The 16,834-nt window shown below is 44.0% G+C and overlaps 1 protein-coding gene across 2 annotated transcripts in view; it reads right to left on the reverse strand.

The window, feature by feature from the left end:
- PTPRO (protein tyrosine phosphatase receptor type O) overlaps positions 1-16,834 on the reverse strand; it is a 137,192-nt gene that overhangs the window by 15,511 nt on the left and 104,847 nt on the right. For both annotated transcript variants that reach the window (XM_083699961.1, XM_083699962.1), the window contains exons 14-21: positions 14,763-14,895; positions 14,122-14,242; positions 12,130-12,198; positions 9,440-9,523; positions 7,512-7,547; positions 4,582-4,663; positions 3,314-3,404; positions 1,051-1,127 (exon numbers count right to left, since the gene is read on the reverse strand). In XM_083699961.1, the coding sequence (XP_083556087.1) occupies positions 1,051-1,127; positions 3,314-3,404; positions 4,582-4,663; positions 7,512-7,547; positions 9,440-9,523; positions 12,130-12,198; positions 14,122-14,242; positions 14,763-14,895 (693 nt within the window). The remainder of the gene's footprint in view (positions 1-1,050; positions 1,128-3,313; positions 3,405-4,581; positions 4,664-7,511; positions 7,548-9,439; positions 9,524-12,129; positions 12,199-14,121; positions 14,243-14,762; positions 14,896-16,834) is intronic.

A 16,834-nucleotide genomic window follows, 5' to 3' on the forward strand; every position in this document is an offset into this window, starting at 1 on the left:
CCCTTACTTTTCACACACATTCGCTCTCGAGTCATCTTGGCTTCTCCTTCCGCAGAGCCATGCTGGGTTAGGACTGCACTTGTCCTTCCCATTTTATCAACTGGTCTTGACCACAACCATCACAGATTGTTATTTTTTGCACATGTCTGATAGTGCTTCAGAGCCTCAGTCAATCTTGGCAGGGACTTCAGTCCTTCTGCCCACTCCCCTCTTGTAAGGTTGCCTGCATGTAATTCCATCCTCGTGTAAGAAAAAGAAAAGAGGTATATTGGGGGACACTGTCAAAATATGCCTTCCTTTCTCTGAGGATCTCAGCTCCATCCAGGGTCCCGTTTCCTGAACAAGCAAGTCTGGGACAGAATGTTAAGAATGGGCTTTTATTCATCACTGCAGGTGGGCCTCGTAACAAAAATACAAGCCTATACTTGTAGCATTTCTCTCTCTCAAAATGTTAAGTGGTATATAAATTATCTAAATAAGTACGAAGCTTGATTGACAAGCTCATACAGTCTGTTCCTCCTTAAGGCCCCTTTCCCTTCCTCTCTCTGAAAGTTCACCTGCTACCAGTGCTTTTTTTCTTTAAAAAATATGTTTAGAGGTACTCTCATTTTCCTACTCATATTGAAATACTGCCCCTCAATGAGGCCAAACTTAGATTCACAAAATGTTTAGCGGTATGTGTACCCCTGCGTCCCATTCCCCCCCCCCCAAAAAAGCCTTGCCTGCCACCAATATTCGGTAAATCCTATGATTATACAGGTAGTTTGTGGGTCATTTCAGCCTTTAAAAATGGATTCTGCTTGTAATTGAAATACATATACAGACCTGAATTCCAAGGGAATTTGTCATGCATATGGGAAACCCCCCTAATTTTGGTATGGTTCTGTCTCACTTTTAAATTGATTTCCACTCAACCATGTTCTCTATTAAAGGGGGGCGGGAAATATGTTGAAAGGTTTGGCTCTTGCACTGGCCTGCGTCTTATTTTGCAAGCCACCACCCTCGCCCTCATATTATTCTTTTGGATGCTTTTGAGTCCAGTTCACTTACAGGGATATAGTTGGCATTGATGTAATCTGAACCTTCTTCTTCGTTCATTGAGACCAATCGAACTCGGCTGAAATCATCTGCAAAAGGAAGAAAACCCAAAGGTGGATGGAACTTGAAGCATCACCACAAACCAGGCAGCTCCTAATTAAACCTCTGAAAGCTTAAAGCATAAATTTGCAGATATTCTGAGCAAAAAGTGAGGCTGCAGGCTGGTCCATTTAATGAATGCTTTGGTAAATTTGTAATCTTTAGCTCAAGGCGATCCCTTCACTACTGTCACTTCCAAACATCCTTCAGTTGGGGTCCCTTGGAACTCATTAAGACTACTTAGGAATGTTGCATAGCTGAATACAGTGGTACCTCGGGTTAAGTACTTAATTCGTTTCGGAGGTCTGTTCTTAACCTGAAACTGTTCTTAACCTGAAGCACCACTTTAGCTAATGAGGCCTCCTGCTGCCGCCACACCCCTGGAACATGATTTCTGTTCTCATCCTAAAGCAAAGTTCTTAACTTAAGGTACTATTTCTGGGTTAGCGGAGTCTGTAACCTAAAGCATATGTAACCTGAAGCATATGTAACCTGAAGCATATGTAACCCGAGGTACCACTGTACATATATATGCATATTCATTGCTAACAATTCTGAATCCTACCCAAAACAGGAAGGGTTGTATTCTATGCTAGTCCTACTCAACCCCAAGAAAGTTATTATACATAAATGAACTTTCAATGGGTGTACTCTAAGGACCCCTCTGAATGACCTGCTGCTTGAGCATTCTCCCTGATTTGCTTCAAGAAAGCTTACATGGAGGTGAAGCTACAAGGTGTGACCGAAAAGTTCGGTGCATGGTCACAGAAATCGAATAAGCGAGAAATATTCAAGCATACAATCAGCATCGGAAACCCACAAAATGCTCACAATTGTGTACAGAGATGAAGCTGTAACTCGAAAGACAGCGTATGAGTGGTTTAAGTGTTTCCGTGAAGGGCAGCAAACCATCGAAGATGACCCTCAGTCTGGCAGACAGTGGACAGGCAGAACGGCGGCAAATATCAACAGAGTTCATGAGTTATTGATGCAGAATCGGTGTTTGTCCGTCCAAATGAGGGTGGAAGAATTGCATATTCTGTGTGAAATCGTTACTGAGGTTACTGAGTTGTTCCACCCTCCATATTCTCCCGATCCAGCCCCACCGGATTTCTTTCTTTTTCTAAAACTGAAATCTGCACTGAAAGGACACAGATTTTCCAATATTTCACACATCCAAGCTGCTGTGATGAAGGAACTTGAAGCAGTACAAAAAGAGGACTTCTCCAGAAGTTTCCAACAGTTCTACGAATGTTGTCAACGGTGCATTCTATCAGAGAGGGCCTACTTTGAAGGCCTGGGAGGTATGTATGTTTGATTATTTCTTGCTGTCTGATTTCTGTGACCATTCACCAAACTTTCCGGTCACACCTTGAATTCATTCTGATTTGTTTGTGGAGCAGCCAGAGGACAATGAGCAGTCAATCCTGCACTCATCCTGGCTTGCTTGCAGGGTCTTGACACATCATCCCAGTTGTCATTTGTTCATCCCACACTTTGCATTTCCCCATAACCCTCCAAATTTCAAGAAGTCTGTTTTATTAAAACAAAAAGTGGACTTGTTGCTCTAGGGCAGGGTTTCCCAAACATGGGTTTCCAGTTGTTCTTGGACCACAACTCCCATCATCCCTAGCTAGCAGGACAAGTGGTGAGGGATAATGGGACCTGTAGTCCACAAACAGCTGGAGACCTAAGCCTGGGAAATGCCGCTCTAGATTAACAGAGCCACTGAAAAGTGCAAATCTAACATTCTGGGATTTGATTGGACTCTCTTCTGCAAAATTCAGCCTGGAAGCAACCTTAGTTGGATACAACCCAAAGGAGTGAAATAAACTGGTAATGGAATAAATATAGGAAAACCAGCTGTTGTGGTGATAATTCAGATGGGAGTTATGTTTATGGGCTCAGATTAGCTTACAAATGCTTCCTTCTTTCCCTCACATTCTCCCTCTAGATCAGAGGAAGAGAACAGGCAGTAATAGCAAGAGAATCAGCATGAGGACATCTACTAGGGCCTGGGTCTCAGCTGGTGTCTGACAGTTGACCTCAGGGCCTGAACGTGTCACAGAATTGCTATGCATCAACCTGATTCCTAAGGGTTAGAATTGGTGTTACGGGTACCCTGGAGCGCACAAGTCAAAGCAGCCATAACAGGCACATTCCCACAATAACGTACAAGGGAGGATATTCGTGTAGCGGTTTTTACTGCGGTTCATGGGGAGGTCAGCTGCAAAGTGTGGGATATCCAGCCCAATCAGCTTCAGTTCCTGTAGAAGACACAAAATAAAATGGTGTCATTAAGATAACCCATCTTAGGTCTTCAACCTACAAGTAGGTCACACCCAAACCAAGATGGAAGTTGTAGTCTAAAACATAGTGGATACAATTCAACATGACGGATGAAATTCAACGTCACACTCTTCCAGTTGCTTTCATCTGCACAAGCAATTCAGTTGGCCAAACAGAACAATCTCCCTACCCTGTTCTGGGGGTTCTCCTGCCCCACCAGAGCCAATTTCATGGGTGGGGGGGGAGCACAGGAGAGGAGAGGGGTAAAAAAGTCCCATTGCACTAGCAAAAATTGCACTTGTGCAGGGCTTCTGTTGACAAGGTGGGATATTCCTCAATTTTACTTGGAGTATACCCATTGAAATTAATGGGCATGGCTAAGCTAGGTTATTGATTTCAATGGGTCTACTCTGAGTAAATCTTACTTGACCACCACTACTGAATGGATACTGTTAATGGAAAATAAATTGCTGCTCAGATGGAGGGGGACTTGTGCTGGCTGAATGCTTCCTGTGGGCTACCAGTTAATGAACTGCAAGCCATAAGCTATTCAGATAGTCCTTGTTCCGGTTCCCTATCAAGCCAAGGCTGAAGCGGGGTCTATGCATTGCATAAGATGAGGCAACAGAATTCCAAGTAGAACTACTTTAGACAACAAGGGAGTGTGTTTGCACGTGTTGTTTTAATGCTTCCCCATCTAACAAACCTCCTGGCATGAAATAAACTAGCACATCAATGAAAAGGAATGTAAAAAACATTACCTGCTAGATTTCTTCTTGCAGGGGGATTTAAAGAAAATGTAGGCGAGCTTCTAAAAATGTAATCTGCCACCTCCACTCTGCCGTGTCAAAGCTCAATGATGTGCTTTGAGCCAGTGTAGTGTAGTGGTTAGAGCGCTGGTTCAAATCCCTGCGTAGTCATGAAACTCACTGGGTGACCCGGGACCAGCCACAGCCTCTAGCCTACTTCAAAGGGTAGTTGTGAGGTTAAAATGGGGAGGAAGGGAACCCTACATATGACCTTCATATCCTTGGAGGAAAAGTGGGATATGAATGTGATAAATGATGAAAGCGCTGCCAATTCACTCTCTGTCATTCCATTCTGTGCAATTTGCTGAGTTACATCTAGCAAGCTAATATCCGCGTCAGGACATACCTCAAATTGCAGAGAGAATTTGTAATCGGAATCTTTCGCCATATCTTTGATGTAGCTGTCAAAATCATCCAGCTGGACGGGGCTTTAAAAACAAATATATAGCATGTAACAAGCGAAACAGAAGGGGGAAACCAGATAAGATATTCATAAGCTAAGAAAGAGAAAGAAAGAAAGAGGCTGGATGAATAAAAATAGATCCATCCCTTGGTGCCTAAAGAAAAGTAGCTTTGGTGCAGGGAAAACCCCCTTGAAGAGGGCATTCCAAAGCAGAGGGGGCAGAATTAAAAAAACCCTCACTGAATAAAGAAGCCTTTCCAAACCCGGTGCTCTCCAGATATAAAGGTAAAGGGACCCCTGACCATTAGGTCCAGTCGTGGCCGACTCCGGGGTTGTGGCGCTCATCTCGCTTTAGTGGCCGAGGGAGCTGGCGTACAGCTTGCAGGTCATGTGGCCAGCATGACTAAGCTGCTTCTGGCAAACCAGAGCAGCATACGGAAACACCATTTACCTTCCCACTGGAGTGGTACCTATTTATCTACTTGCACTTTGACGTGCTTTTGAACTGTTAGGTTGGCAGGAGCAGGGACTGAGCGACAGGAGCTCAACCCGTCACGGGGATTTGAACTGCTGACCTTCTGATCGGCAAGTCCTAGGCTCTGTGGTTTAACCCACTGCGCCACCCGCATCTCTAGATATAGGAAAGGCTAAAACTGAGTGACAGAAGGGCTCAGGCTGAGTCCAACACCCAGCATCTCCAGGAAGGATTGGGAGTGACCCCTGTCCAAAAACCTGAAGAGTCACTGCCAGCCAGTGTAGAAATGATGGTTAACATGTGTGGTTTCTTCATGGTTAATAAACCATGGTTAAGCAGCTGGGCCAGGTTCAGGTGGTGGTTTATAACCATGGCTTAGAGTTATGTGCCAACCAGACTTCCTATGAGTTCCTTTCACATTTTCTGCAGTTCCCATAATGCTCAGCAGCCCCAGCTAATGCTAATTCTATTTATTAAAAAAGTACATTTTAAATGCGAAGATACATTTAACGTCAGGTCTAATTTATTTTTCTATTTCTAGGGATGAAGAAAATACACACCGTCAAATCTTGTGAGGTTTCTTAGGAGGCTGACTTAGAAAGTGCCAACCTTTAAAACTGAAGCTGAAAATATCCAGCTCTCCCTTCCGTTTAAAAAAGCACAAAACCTCTAAATGTCACCCACATCTAATACTATAGCACCGGACATCAAAATATGAATTTGTAGTAGCACTCAAGAGGCTGACATGATCTAGCAAACCACAGCTGACATTTCACAGCATCAGAAATGGCCACAATCAATATCTGACAGTATCTGACAATGGACTTGCAACAGCATTTAGTGATATTTGTACTAATGGTTTCATTCTTCCCATCTATAAGCACCCTGCTGACAGACAGACGGAGAAACTGTGAACCACTGATGTCAAATTTTGACTCTGAAACTGGAATGTCAAATGTTGATGTCAAAATCTAAAGGGTAAAAGTCTGAAAACCATCCAGATTTTTTATTTCCCACAATTTTGTGTCAGTTCTGTAAGCCTTTGTGTCAGGAAATCAGTAACAGAACTATAAAAAGCCCATTTTGTCCTTGATCCAGCTAAAGTGAGGCCTGCAGATAAAGTGGCAAAATTGTGTCTGGACTATACCACTTGACACTTCAGGAAGGTGCTCACGTGGTTAAATCACCAGTATTTGCTGTTGTTGCTTTCAGTTTGCAAACGATACATAATTATTACACACACACACACACACACACCACAATTTGCATTGGGCTTCCTTTCCATTGAAATAATTGGGGTTGAATAATGTAATAACACCACAATTTACATAATGTATGTAATGGCTTACGTAAATGACGCAAGTTTCATAAATTTCACCTCATTGGACAGAAAGAGGAATAATGTAATTTTTGGCAGAACATGAACTGCAGCAGACTGGAAACAGTGCTGCAGGCAACAAATATAGAGCAGAATGAAAATTTATGCCTTCTTACATATCTAGTTCCAAAACAGGTTCACCACCTCACTGGTCTTGGGGCTTAGTTGTTACTTTCAATGGAATACAGACAAGAATAACTTTAACTGGATCAGGGCCACTGTGGAAACTTGCCTTAATTTGTTAAATTTATACTCTGAATAATGAAGAAGAGGCAAACAACTTTATCTCGCCTGATTATTCATGTTCCAATTAGCAAATAGTGAAGCATATACACACATTCCCCCCATTTCCTTGAAGCAGCAAACCCCAAGGAACTTGTCTCTTATCAACAGTTAATTACTCCTGTTTACCTGTTAGCATTAATGATCCAGTGCATAATTAGCAACTGCCATTAGAGCGCTGTGCTGAGAGAGGGGAACGGCACTGATAACACATAGGTTGCTGAGATTTTTCACATTTTGTCATTGTTAATGAAAGGCAAACCCTGTCAGGACTGTAAACTTGAGATAATTGATCTTTCCCTAATGCCTAATTTTCTGCCAGCCAGGAACATTTTTATCGTGCAATATCTGTGGCAAAGATTAAGCAGGCACATACAATTTTGTTTTGCTTACATGTAATAGTCAGTGACATATTTGGGTTTTGAGGACCCTCGGGCAGGAAAACCCAGAAGCAGCATCAGAGCTGAGGGGCCTGTTGAGCCCCCAGTGGCTGGAGCTGCTAGCTTTGCTTCCCCCAGTGCAGTGTCTGAGAAGTTCCACCACCCTGTGGCATTGTGGGTAAAATAAAAATGGCAGCATGATTTGTCAGCAAAGATGCGTGGTAAGTCCTTCACCCACTTTTACCCCCTAGAGACTGTTCTCATCATTGGACATTGGTTTAAAATGATTTGTATGTTTAAATTAAGACGCATGAGGGCAACAGTGACATTTCCATTAAGTGTTACAAAATGGACATACTTGGTCAGTTTCCTCTTCTTCAGTCCGTTTTTACTCCTGGAAGAGGAAGAGAATGCTGCAGTTACCTTTTGACAGCCATTTTCTGGATGGCGACAGCGTTAATCAAAGGCCGTGAAACAAATCTGCTAACACACACTTGAGGACACATAACGTGGTAAGAAATGATTTCTAAACCACTTCTCCTTGGTTCACATCCAGGTGAAGGAACAAAACCTTATATAAAAATGGAACCAGGCGAGAGATGCAAGCTGAGCGTCTAGTAGGGACCCGGTTTATTAAAGGGGCTATTGCAATAACGACAGCTGCTGTAAACCAGATGTTCAGCGAACCACCAGTTAGGAGAACTGCCCCGAAGGCACATTTTAACAAGGCTTTCATAGTGTTTTTCAAACATAATACATCATTAGCTTATAGAATGCATACATCAAGAGAGGTCATGGGTCAAGGGGTTTGCACACAGCAAACATATTTAGTTCATTTCTGTAACTGAATGATTAAAATTGGGCAGATTTTAAAAGCATGCCGGTTAATTGGGGGGGAGGGGAGAGAACCATTGCCCTTTTGGAACAGGCTCTTGTATAATGAGCATATAACCTGAAAGGAAATTTGCTTTCCTATAAAGAAACTGCTGAATACTAGTCATATCAGGGGTGGGTGAAAGCTTAGCCATATCTCACTGATTATATGCAAAGTATTATATGCAAGGGTTCATTCATTCATTCAATATCCTGCCCTTTCCCCCCATAGCAGCCCAGGGCAGCAAATCTATCAATAATAAAACATTTATTTTTAACTTTGTAAAAACAGTTTACAGATTTCCAAAACCAGGTATCTTAGGCTTTTCAAGAACAGTGCGTTTAGGCCATCAAATCTCCAAGTAAACAGGGATGTTTACTGCCTGTGATGGCCTGGGAATCCGATTCAGAGGCTGAACCGGAGGAATCCCAGCCTGCACAGGAGTCCCTGCCTCCAGGGCCGGCTGAACTGGGGCAGGGCCTTGATTCTGAAGCCCCTGCACCTGTGCCGGATCCTCAGGAGCAGGCACCAGGTGAATCCACTCTGGCTCCAGAGGTGGTTGAGGACTCAGTGCCTACAGGTGAGTCTCCCCCTGGGCCCAGTAACCCTTCAGCCTCTCCTGAACTGCAGAGGCTCAGGGCAGAGAGGCGAAGGGAACTGGTTTCTCCCAGGAGGAGTGCTCGCCTTAAGGCCAGGAGAGGCGGGTCTCCTGGGGGCCGGGACTGCCCCTGTCCTCAGAGAAGATAAAGGCCAGTCAGCCCGGTCCCAGGTTGCAGGAGCAACGTTGTTGATGAGCTGTTTCGGCCAGAATCCAGTCCTGTTTCCCCCAGAGTTCCTGTCCTTGCCCGGCTTCCCGCTGTGGACCCCGCTTCGCCCGAGGAGGACTGTCTGCCGACCCTCAACTCAGGTCCTGGACCTCGCCCCACAGTAACCTCCCCCCCTGGACCAGCACATTGCCACTGAAAAGGCTGTCATGGGTCAATGCCAACCAAGGAGCTCCCAGTTGGCACCCCCTGTTGGCACCAGTATCCAGCAACATTGTCCCATTCATGGAAGGGCTTGCCCATCCCTCTCACCTCACTGTGTGTGCCCCAGATTTGCTCTTTGGGAGAAGTTCCGCTGTGCAAGTGGAAGTCCTTCTGTAAACAGAACAGCTTTGTCTGATACAACCCTGAAGTTTCTTGGGCATGGCTAGACAGAGTTTTGTGCAACGCCCCCCCCCCCAATTTCGTCCCCACCCAATCATAAAATGGGTGCAAGGGGCAAAGTTCCCTCTTGCTTTCGTATTTCAAGAGTTGAACTCCGTTTTAACGCTGAGAACATATTCAACATAGATTTGAGCAAACCTAGCAGGAAATGAAAACTTTTCGGTTACAATCGAGGAGGAAGCAAGCTGTTTGATGCAGACTTACCAGGGGTTAATATAAAACGCCAAGAGATAATCAGTCCATAGGCAGGAAGGCAACAGAGTTAGGAAAGCAAAGACACTCCTACGCCTGTGAGTATTAATAGATAATATGCAGAGAGATTAACAATTGAAGTCAGGAGGATTAGTATGACAAGCAAGAGATCAATAGGTCACATGTTAAAATCTAGACAGACAGCCTGGAAGAAGAGGTAAGACCATGGGCATAGTCAAGGCTATATAATGAAAAAGAGGAATTGATCCCTGTTTTCTGGGATGCAGCAACCAACTACACTGCGTGGAGTAAACCAGCTACTCCCCACATTATTCACCCACAATCGTATCCCCTTTTAAACCTCCCCAGGGACCCTCTTGCCACCCCCCAGAGGCTCAAGTAAATTCATAGCATTGGGCTGCTCCGTTTGGGGTTCCTTGTTAGCGTAACTCCAGCTTGGATCATTAATTAGCTAGAGCGTTTGATCTTCTGCCTTTGGTGCCATATCAAAGAAGCCCCCCGAAAAGAGGATTAATGATTGCTGCGGAGGGCTCTCTGCTTCTGGGAGCTCAAAGAGGGAATAAAGGTTGATTTCCGCTTAGTTCATTAGCTGCATCAATATTTACAGGGCCTACTGGTGGCTTTCATTAGGTTTGGGAAGTTTTTATCATCAAAAGACTTGCTTCGGCGCCATATCAAATCGATTTTGCCAGTTGCACCAAAGGGCTGCACCTCATAAAATCCGCAAAATACCTTCACATCTGCCCGCTCCCCATACCAGCCCTTTAACTGATTGGCCCATGGTCTTGGGGTCTTCCACTGTTTGGGGGAAGCACCTGCCTCACATGGTGATATCTGGGGTCTCATCTGCACATCACGGTAAGCCAAAGCTGGTTACCAGATTAGCTAATTAAAGCATCAGTAACTGCCCGAGGCCACTCACAATTCAGAATAGGAGATGAGACAGTATGTAATGTAATGTAATGTAATATAGGGATGCGGGTGGCGCTGTGGGTTAAACCACAGAGCCTAGGACTTGCCAATCAGAAGGTCGGCGGTTCGAATCGGCGGTCAGAAGGTCGGCGATGAGCTCCCATTGCTTGGTCCCTGCTCCTGCCAACCTAGCAGTTCGAAAGCACCTCAAAGTGCAAGTAGATAAATAGGTACCGTTCCATCGGGAAGGTAAACGGTGTTTCTGTGCGCTGCTCTGGTTCGCCAGCAGCAGCTTAGTCATGCTGGCCACATGACCCGGAAGCTGTCCCACAGCATATAAAGCGAGATGAGTGCCGCAACCCCAGAGTTGTCCGCGACTGGACCTAATGGTCAGGGGTCCCTTTACCAAGATACTCTGCTGTAGCTGGGAGAAGCAGGTTGGCACAGTGGAAGCGGACTGGACGCCACAACAGTCCCACTGTTCACAGCCGAGATGGACGCTCAGTGGAACAGAGGACACTCCCAGCTCTCCCTGGATATGCCAGGGATTGAACTTGGAGAACCTTCTGCCTGCAAAGCAGGTGTTCTATGACTGAGCTACAGTCCTTGCCTAGGATTCTGGATTTCAGAGAAGCGGTAGCTAGCAGCAGGTATTTACAAACTGAGAAGAAGAAGGAAGCATCTCAATAGACATGTTTTGGATTTCATGACACGACCCTAAGCATGCTTACTTTGTACTGGCTGAAAGACTTGGAGGGAATTTCCAAGGGTATCTGTGGGTCTAAATATGTTTTAAATTAATAAGTCATTGAAGAGAAAGCCATCCAGGTCTCTCTGCCTTGCTTGCTCTCTCTCTCGGCCAATATTTATAGAAAGACAGAAGAGGTACCAAGGGCCATCTAGTCGAATCCCCTTGATTATCATATGGGAGACACCAGGCTTGTGGGTGAACAAGAGCATTAACTGATGATCCCTTAAGCATTTTTCTCATTGCAGAACTCATTGCAGATTCATTGACCAGATTTTCTGGACTCTTTATTGCTATGGGAGATTGTATGTCCAGGGGAAGAAAAAGCAGCATTTGTCTTCCCCGACTCACATAACCAGATGCTTGAGCATTGCAGTTTCTCAATGGAAATAGCTAAGGATGAAAGGCACGACCTCAATCAAATGAAATGCAATGCTTAAAAGGTCAAAGAGGATGGTGAAGGAGTGCTATAGGTGTACTGTACTGTTTTGTTGTATGGATAGCCTTGGGAAGAATTTTGTTCTTGAAAGGCGGTACGAAAATTTATTTAGATAATGAATAAATAGCTGTTTTCAGTGCCATGTGGTCTCTGGAAGGCTGTGGGGGAGGGAAATGAACATTTTGTCTGAAAAAGGACTCCCTGTTCTAGGGCTGCTTCCCAGAGGCGATGTGACTGTAAATAAAGGGACTGGTGATCTCCTGCTTCCAAAAAAAATAATAAAAAATTGTCCAGTAGCACCTTAGAGAACTAAGTTTTTTTAAAAATAATCTTTTTCAAGATTTTATTTATTTTTATTTATTTTGGGGAAAGAATGGGGTAAAAATCATACGGATGAATAAATAATATAAAATGTACGTCCTATTTAAAATATGGGATCCAACTGTTAATGTTTGAATTGCAATATCTATCTCACAGCAAACATTATTTAGAGTTAGGGCCAAAAAAACCCAAAACTCAATACACATCAAGTAGCCAGGCAAATGTAACAGTAGTTGTAATAAAACTTTGGGCATCGCTTACCAGTTATATGGCAGTTTTCCATCTCTCTCCAATGAAGCGAAGTTCACAAAGGTTCCAGCTCCACATTCCCTGGTATTGGAAGAAGACCTCAAGTGATTATTGGTAGATCGGCCTCTGTCTCTCTCACTATCTTTAATCTGTCCTGGATCTGCCTTTTCCTTCCCTCCTTCTTACTAGATCAATAAATTTGTCCATGATGAAAATACACCCCCAGTGGACACAGCGAGGCTGACTTCTGACTAAGCATGGTTAAGAATCAAACCAGACAGAGCGAGAGAGATCAGAGAATCTCTCAAGTTCTTCCCCTTCATGGTAGAGGGTTTCCCAAACGTGGGTCCCCAGCTGTTTTTGGACTACAACTCCCATACTCCCTAGCTAGCAGGACCAGGGTTGATGGGGATTGCAGTCCAAAAACAGCTGGAGACCAAAGTTTAGGAAGCCACATCCTGAACTGAGTGTCGCAGTGCTGCTCCAGCCTTCCCTCCCCAGCAATTGCAAAATTGGTTAACAGAACAATTAAGAGTCAGCAGATCTGATTGCAACCTTTGGTAGCCGGCAATATTTCTCCTCTGTTCTGTAACATCTGCATTTGTACCAGTGAGCAAACTCAAGGAGGAGTATTGCATTTATTGCCAGGTCAGGGAACAGAAAAATATGGTGAGCATCACCTGGAGAACAGCTGTAGCTATAAATAAGAGCCAAGCAGACATAATCCAATTTAAAAGAGCTCTGCTATTCCAAGTGCACATGTTTCACTTGAAATGTGTACAGTACATCAAATACATTCCATTTAATAAAACACCATGTCTGCGGGAGAACCAATTAACACCCCCCCTTTTTTTCTCTCTCAAAGTGATGCTTTGAAATGCAATTACATACCTTGTTAACCTTGAAAGGAAAGAGGAAATTATTTTTATGCACAGTGTGCATGGAAATTGTAAGGAAATAGGGAGTCTTAATCCTTCTGCAAGGCTTTCATTGATAGATGTTTGCAGAATGAATCAGTGATGGGATTAACTTGGCAACCAGGATGAGGACAGTCCTTGGACAAAGGGTGGGAGTTTCAGGGGTGGTGAAGGTCTTGCAAAAAAGGTTGCTGCAGTGGCGCATGGAATCACCAATTGCTTATTAGTTAATTCATTTGGATACATGTAAGTAAGGGAACCACTTGTTGCTTATCACTTAAGAGATGAACATATTGGAGGAGAATAACTGGTTTAGCTGTGGTGCATCCATACAGAATCATAGAATTTTAGATTTGAAAGGAGCCCTAGGAGGTCAGCTCATCCAATTCTCTTCTGCCCGTGTCAAGTTCAGCCCAGTCCAAATCTGGAATCTGAGGTCTTCTGAACCTAGACATTCCAACCACAAGACTGGAGGTCTCCACACAAACTGCCTAGCTTGTCTGGGCAGCCCAGGACCTCCATACACACTGCTCAGGCTTGCGTCCCAGGGAGATCACTTGCGTACTGCTAACACAGCGATTTGACTTCACCCCCAGAGGTGCACAACCTGGAGTTGCTGCGGACTGAAATTCTGCATGCCTAGCAGATACTCTCTCATTGAGTTACAATCCTATTGAGCTCCTCATAGAACATGGTTCATCATAATATAAATTATGGATCTCGTAAGAACATTTGAAGAGTCTTGCTGAACCAGGCCAATGGTCCATCTAGTCCAGCATTCTGTTCTCACAGTGGCCAACCAAATGCCTGTGGGAAGCCCTAAAGCAGGATCTGAGCACATGAGCCCTCTCCTGGAATCCAGAGGCATACTGCCTCCAAGGTGGAGGTCAAACATCGACATCATTGCTAGAAGCCCCTGAGCTTTGGGGGAAAATTCTCCATGAATTTGTCCAATCCTCTTTAAAAGACAGCCCAGTTAGTGGTCACCACCACTCATTGTGTAAGCAATATGCAGTGGCCCAAGCCCCTAGCTCAGCATGGCACACGGTTGCTCCATCTCTGGCATTAGAAGTCAAAGCTGACCTACCTGGCCATTTGCAGGTGTTTTCTCCGAAGGACCACAAGAGTGACCAGCAGCAGACCTATCAAAAGGATGCTCAAGATGGCTAGGACAGAGATGACCACCACGTTGGGATTCATCTCCGTAACTGAAATGCAAGGAGGAGGAGCCAGGTTAAGGAACAATACCAAGACACGATAAGGAAAAGACAACAATCCTGAATTATTTCTGCTTATAATAGTTTCTCAGAGAACACTTCCACAATGACTACAGGGGTCCTTTAAAAAAGGCATATAGTTGCAAAAAATGATGGACAATTGACCAAAAAATGCAAATGGTTGTACTCTCAGTTCCCTGGCGGGCAAAATGTAAGAATAAGCTCAACAACTGACAATTTCATGCCCATTAATGCTACTCCAAAAGGTAGCATCTGACTAATAACTCAATGCTTAGGAATGTACATTTTGCCTAATATGTTCTTCTGCCACATCTCAATCTTAGACTTGGAGGGACCACAAGGGTCATCAAGTCTAACCCTTTGCAATGTAGAAATCTTCTGAAAACCATTTTGGGGGTATTTTCCAAAGGTCCTTGCCCTATGGTCGCCTTTGGGGGGGGGGAGAGAGAAATGGGTGAAGTGAGTGAAGAATCAAAGGAATTCAGCTCACCCATTGTGGAGACAGCAATGAAGGTGGGGATGCTGGGACTGTTGTGGCTGAAGGTGGTCACACTGCAGTTGTAGGACGTGGCAGGCAGGAGGCTGGAGATGGTCACTACATGCGAAGAGACCGTAACAGGCTCCTAAATGTAGGGGGGAGGCAAGGAAAGAGTTTGTGGTTAGTGATCACTCCGATTATTATATGCCCTCCCCACCACCGCAAGCAAATGCAGGCTAAACTCCTGTATGTGCTTAGAAACATATAACTGGAGAAGACCCCAAGGGCCATGCAGTCCCACCCCCTGCAGTGCAGGAATCTCAACTGAGCATTCATGACAGATGCCGGGTGGCTTACCAGAAAGCAAGCCCCATTGAACGCTGAGGGCCTTAATTCTGAGTAGACATTGTTATTGTTGCGTTATTCATAGAATCATAGAGTTGGAAGAGACCACAAGGGCCATCGAGTCCAACCCCCTGCCAAGCAGGAAACACCATCAGAGCACTCCTGACATATGGTTGTCAAGCCTCTGCTTAAAGACCTCCAAAGAAGGAGACTCCACCACACTCCTTGGCAGCAAATTCCACTGTCGAACAGCTCTTACTGTCAGGAAGTTCTTCCTAATGTTTAGGTGGAATCTTCTTTCTTGTAGTTTGGATCCATTGCTCCGTGTCCGCTTCTCTGGAGCAGCAGAAAACACTTTATCTGTTATTCCATCCTTAGTATATTATTATCCTATCACCTTGCTCCTTTTAATATGCAGAAGTTTAAAAGGCACAAGGAGATAGGATAATAAGGATGGAATAACAAATAAAGTGATTAACGGAACAATAACAAAAATAATAGTAGGTAAAGAAGATGACACACGGGTGGAGGGAAGGACTGGGCTGTGGGGGAGGGAGGTAAAGGGATTAATTGAAATTGTTAAAGATTTGTATAGGATTTAAGAGATTTAAATTTTCATAAAGAATCTATAAGGAAAGCAGCAAGAAATATCAAGTAAAGGTATCGGAGAGGAGATCAGTGTAAATGAAAACATGAGATTTATGGTTTTTTACATATGATTTATTTTGGAGTTGTTTGTTGTAAAGAATGTATATTATGTGAATAAAATAATAAAGGATTTGAAATGGGGGGGGGGATTCTGAGGAGACATGCATGGAATCCTCTAAGAGGAGAGGGTGCAATGTTTGGGGCTTCTTAGTTTTGGGAGGGGGGGAGAGCAAGTAACAGTGGATATGATAACGTGTATAAAATGAAAGTGTGGAGAAAGTTTGTAGTAAAGTAGGAATATTTAGAAAATTATTCTTTGGCCAAGCAAAAGAGAGTGAGGCCTTGTGGGAGTTTCGTCAGCCACAAGGACCCTGGGAAAGGAATTGTGTATCTTTAAAACTCTAGACAACTGACTCCTCAGCTGAAAGGTTTATTAGAACCCAGGATGTCTTGATTAATGAAGGATCTAACACCTGAGTTCAATGATGTAAACATCCCCCCTCCCAGTGTTGTTATCTGCCCTTGAATTGCCTGGGAATGTGTCTCTGGCGGACGGGAGGAAACCCTTTGATTTAAAAGTTTGTATTCCAAATTGGCCCAGTTGTCAAGAGGTAAATTGATAGACTAGCAAGCCGATCATTGGTGCATTCAAAAAATAATTTGAGTTTATGATTGGCTTGAAAGTTACGACGCAGGTTGCGAATTGGAAATAAAAGATCAGAGAATCCTCTGCTCTTGGCCTCTCTGCCTTTGCCCTGCAAATCGCAAAGATGCCCGGCTCTATGGTTCCAGCAAAATAGGCCGCTATTCATCTTTTGAAATGGAGATCTTCGATCGTCTTCTACTTGCAGAGGCTTAAAGAACAACAACTATCCTATCTTTGTGTTAGAGTTGTAAGTATGTAATCTTAGTTAGTCTACGTAGCTTTGTTGTTTTCTTACCTGTAACGTTCTAAAAGATGTGCCTGCTATTTTAGCATGTTTCTTATGTTATTTTAAAATAAACATTTTAAAGATGAAACTGTTTTAGTTGTGTGCCTTTCCAAAAGGGAATAGCTAAGTCCTAGCCTTACGCTTGGTTACGCTATACCG

This window comes from Podarcis gaigeae (assembly GCF_964106915.1).
Source record: "Podarcis gaigeae genome assembly, chromosome: 10".
NCBI lineage: Eukaryota > Metazoa > Chordata > Lepidosauria > Squamata > Lacertidae > Podarcis > Podarcis gaigeae.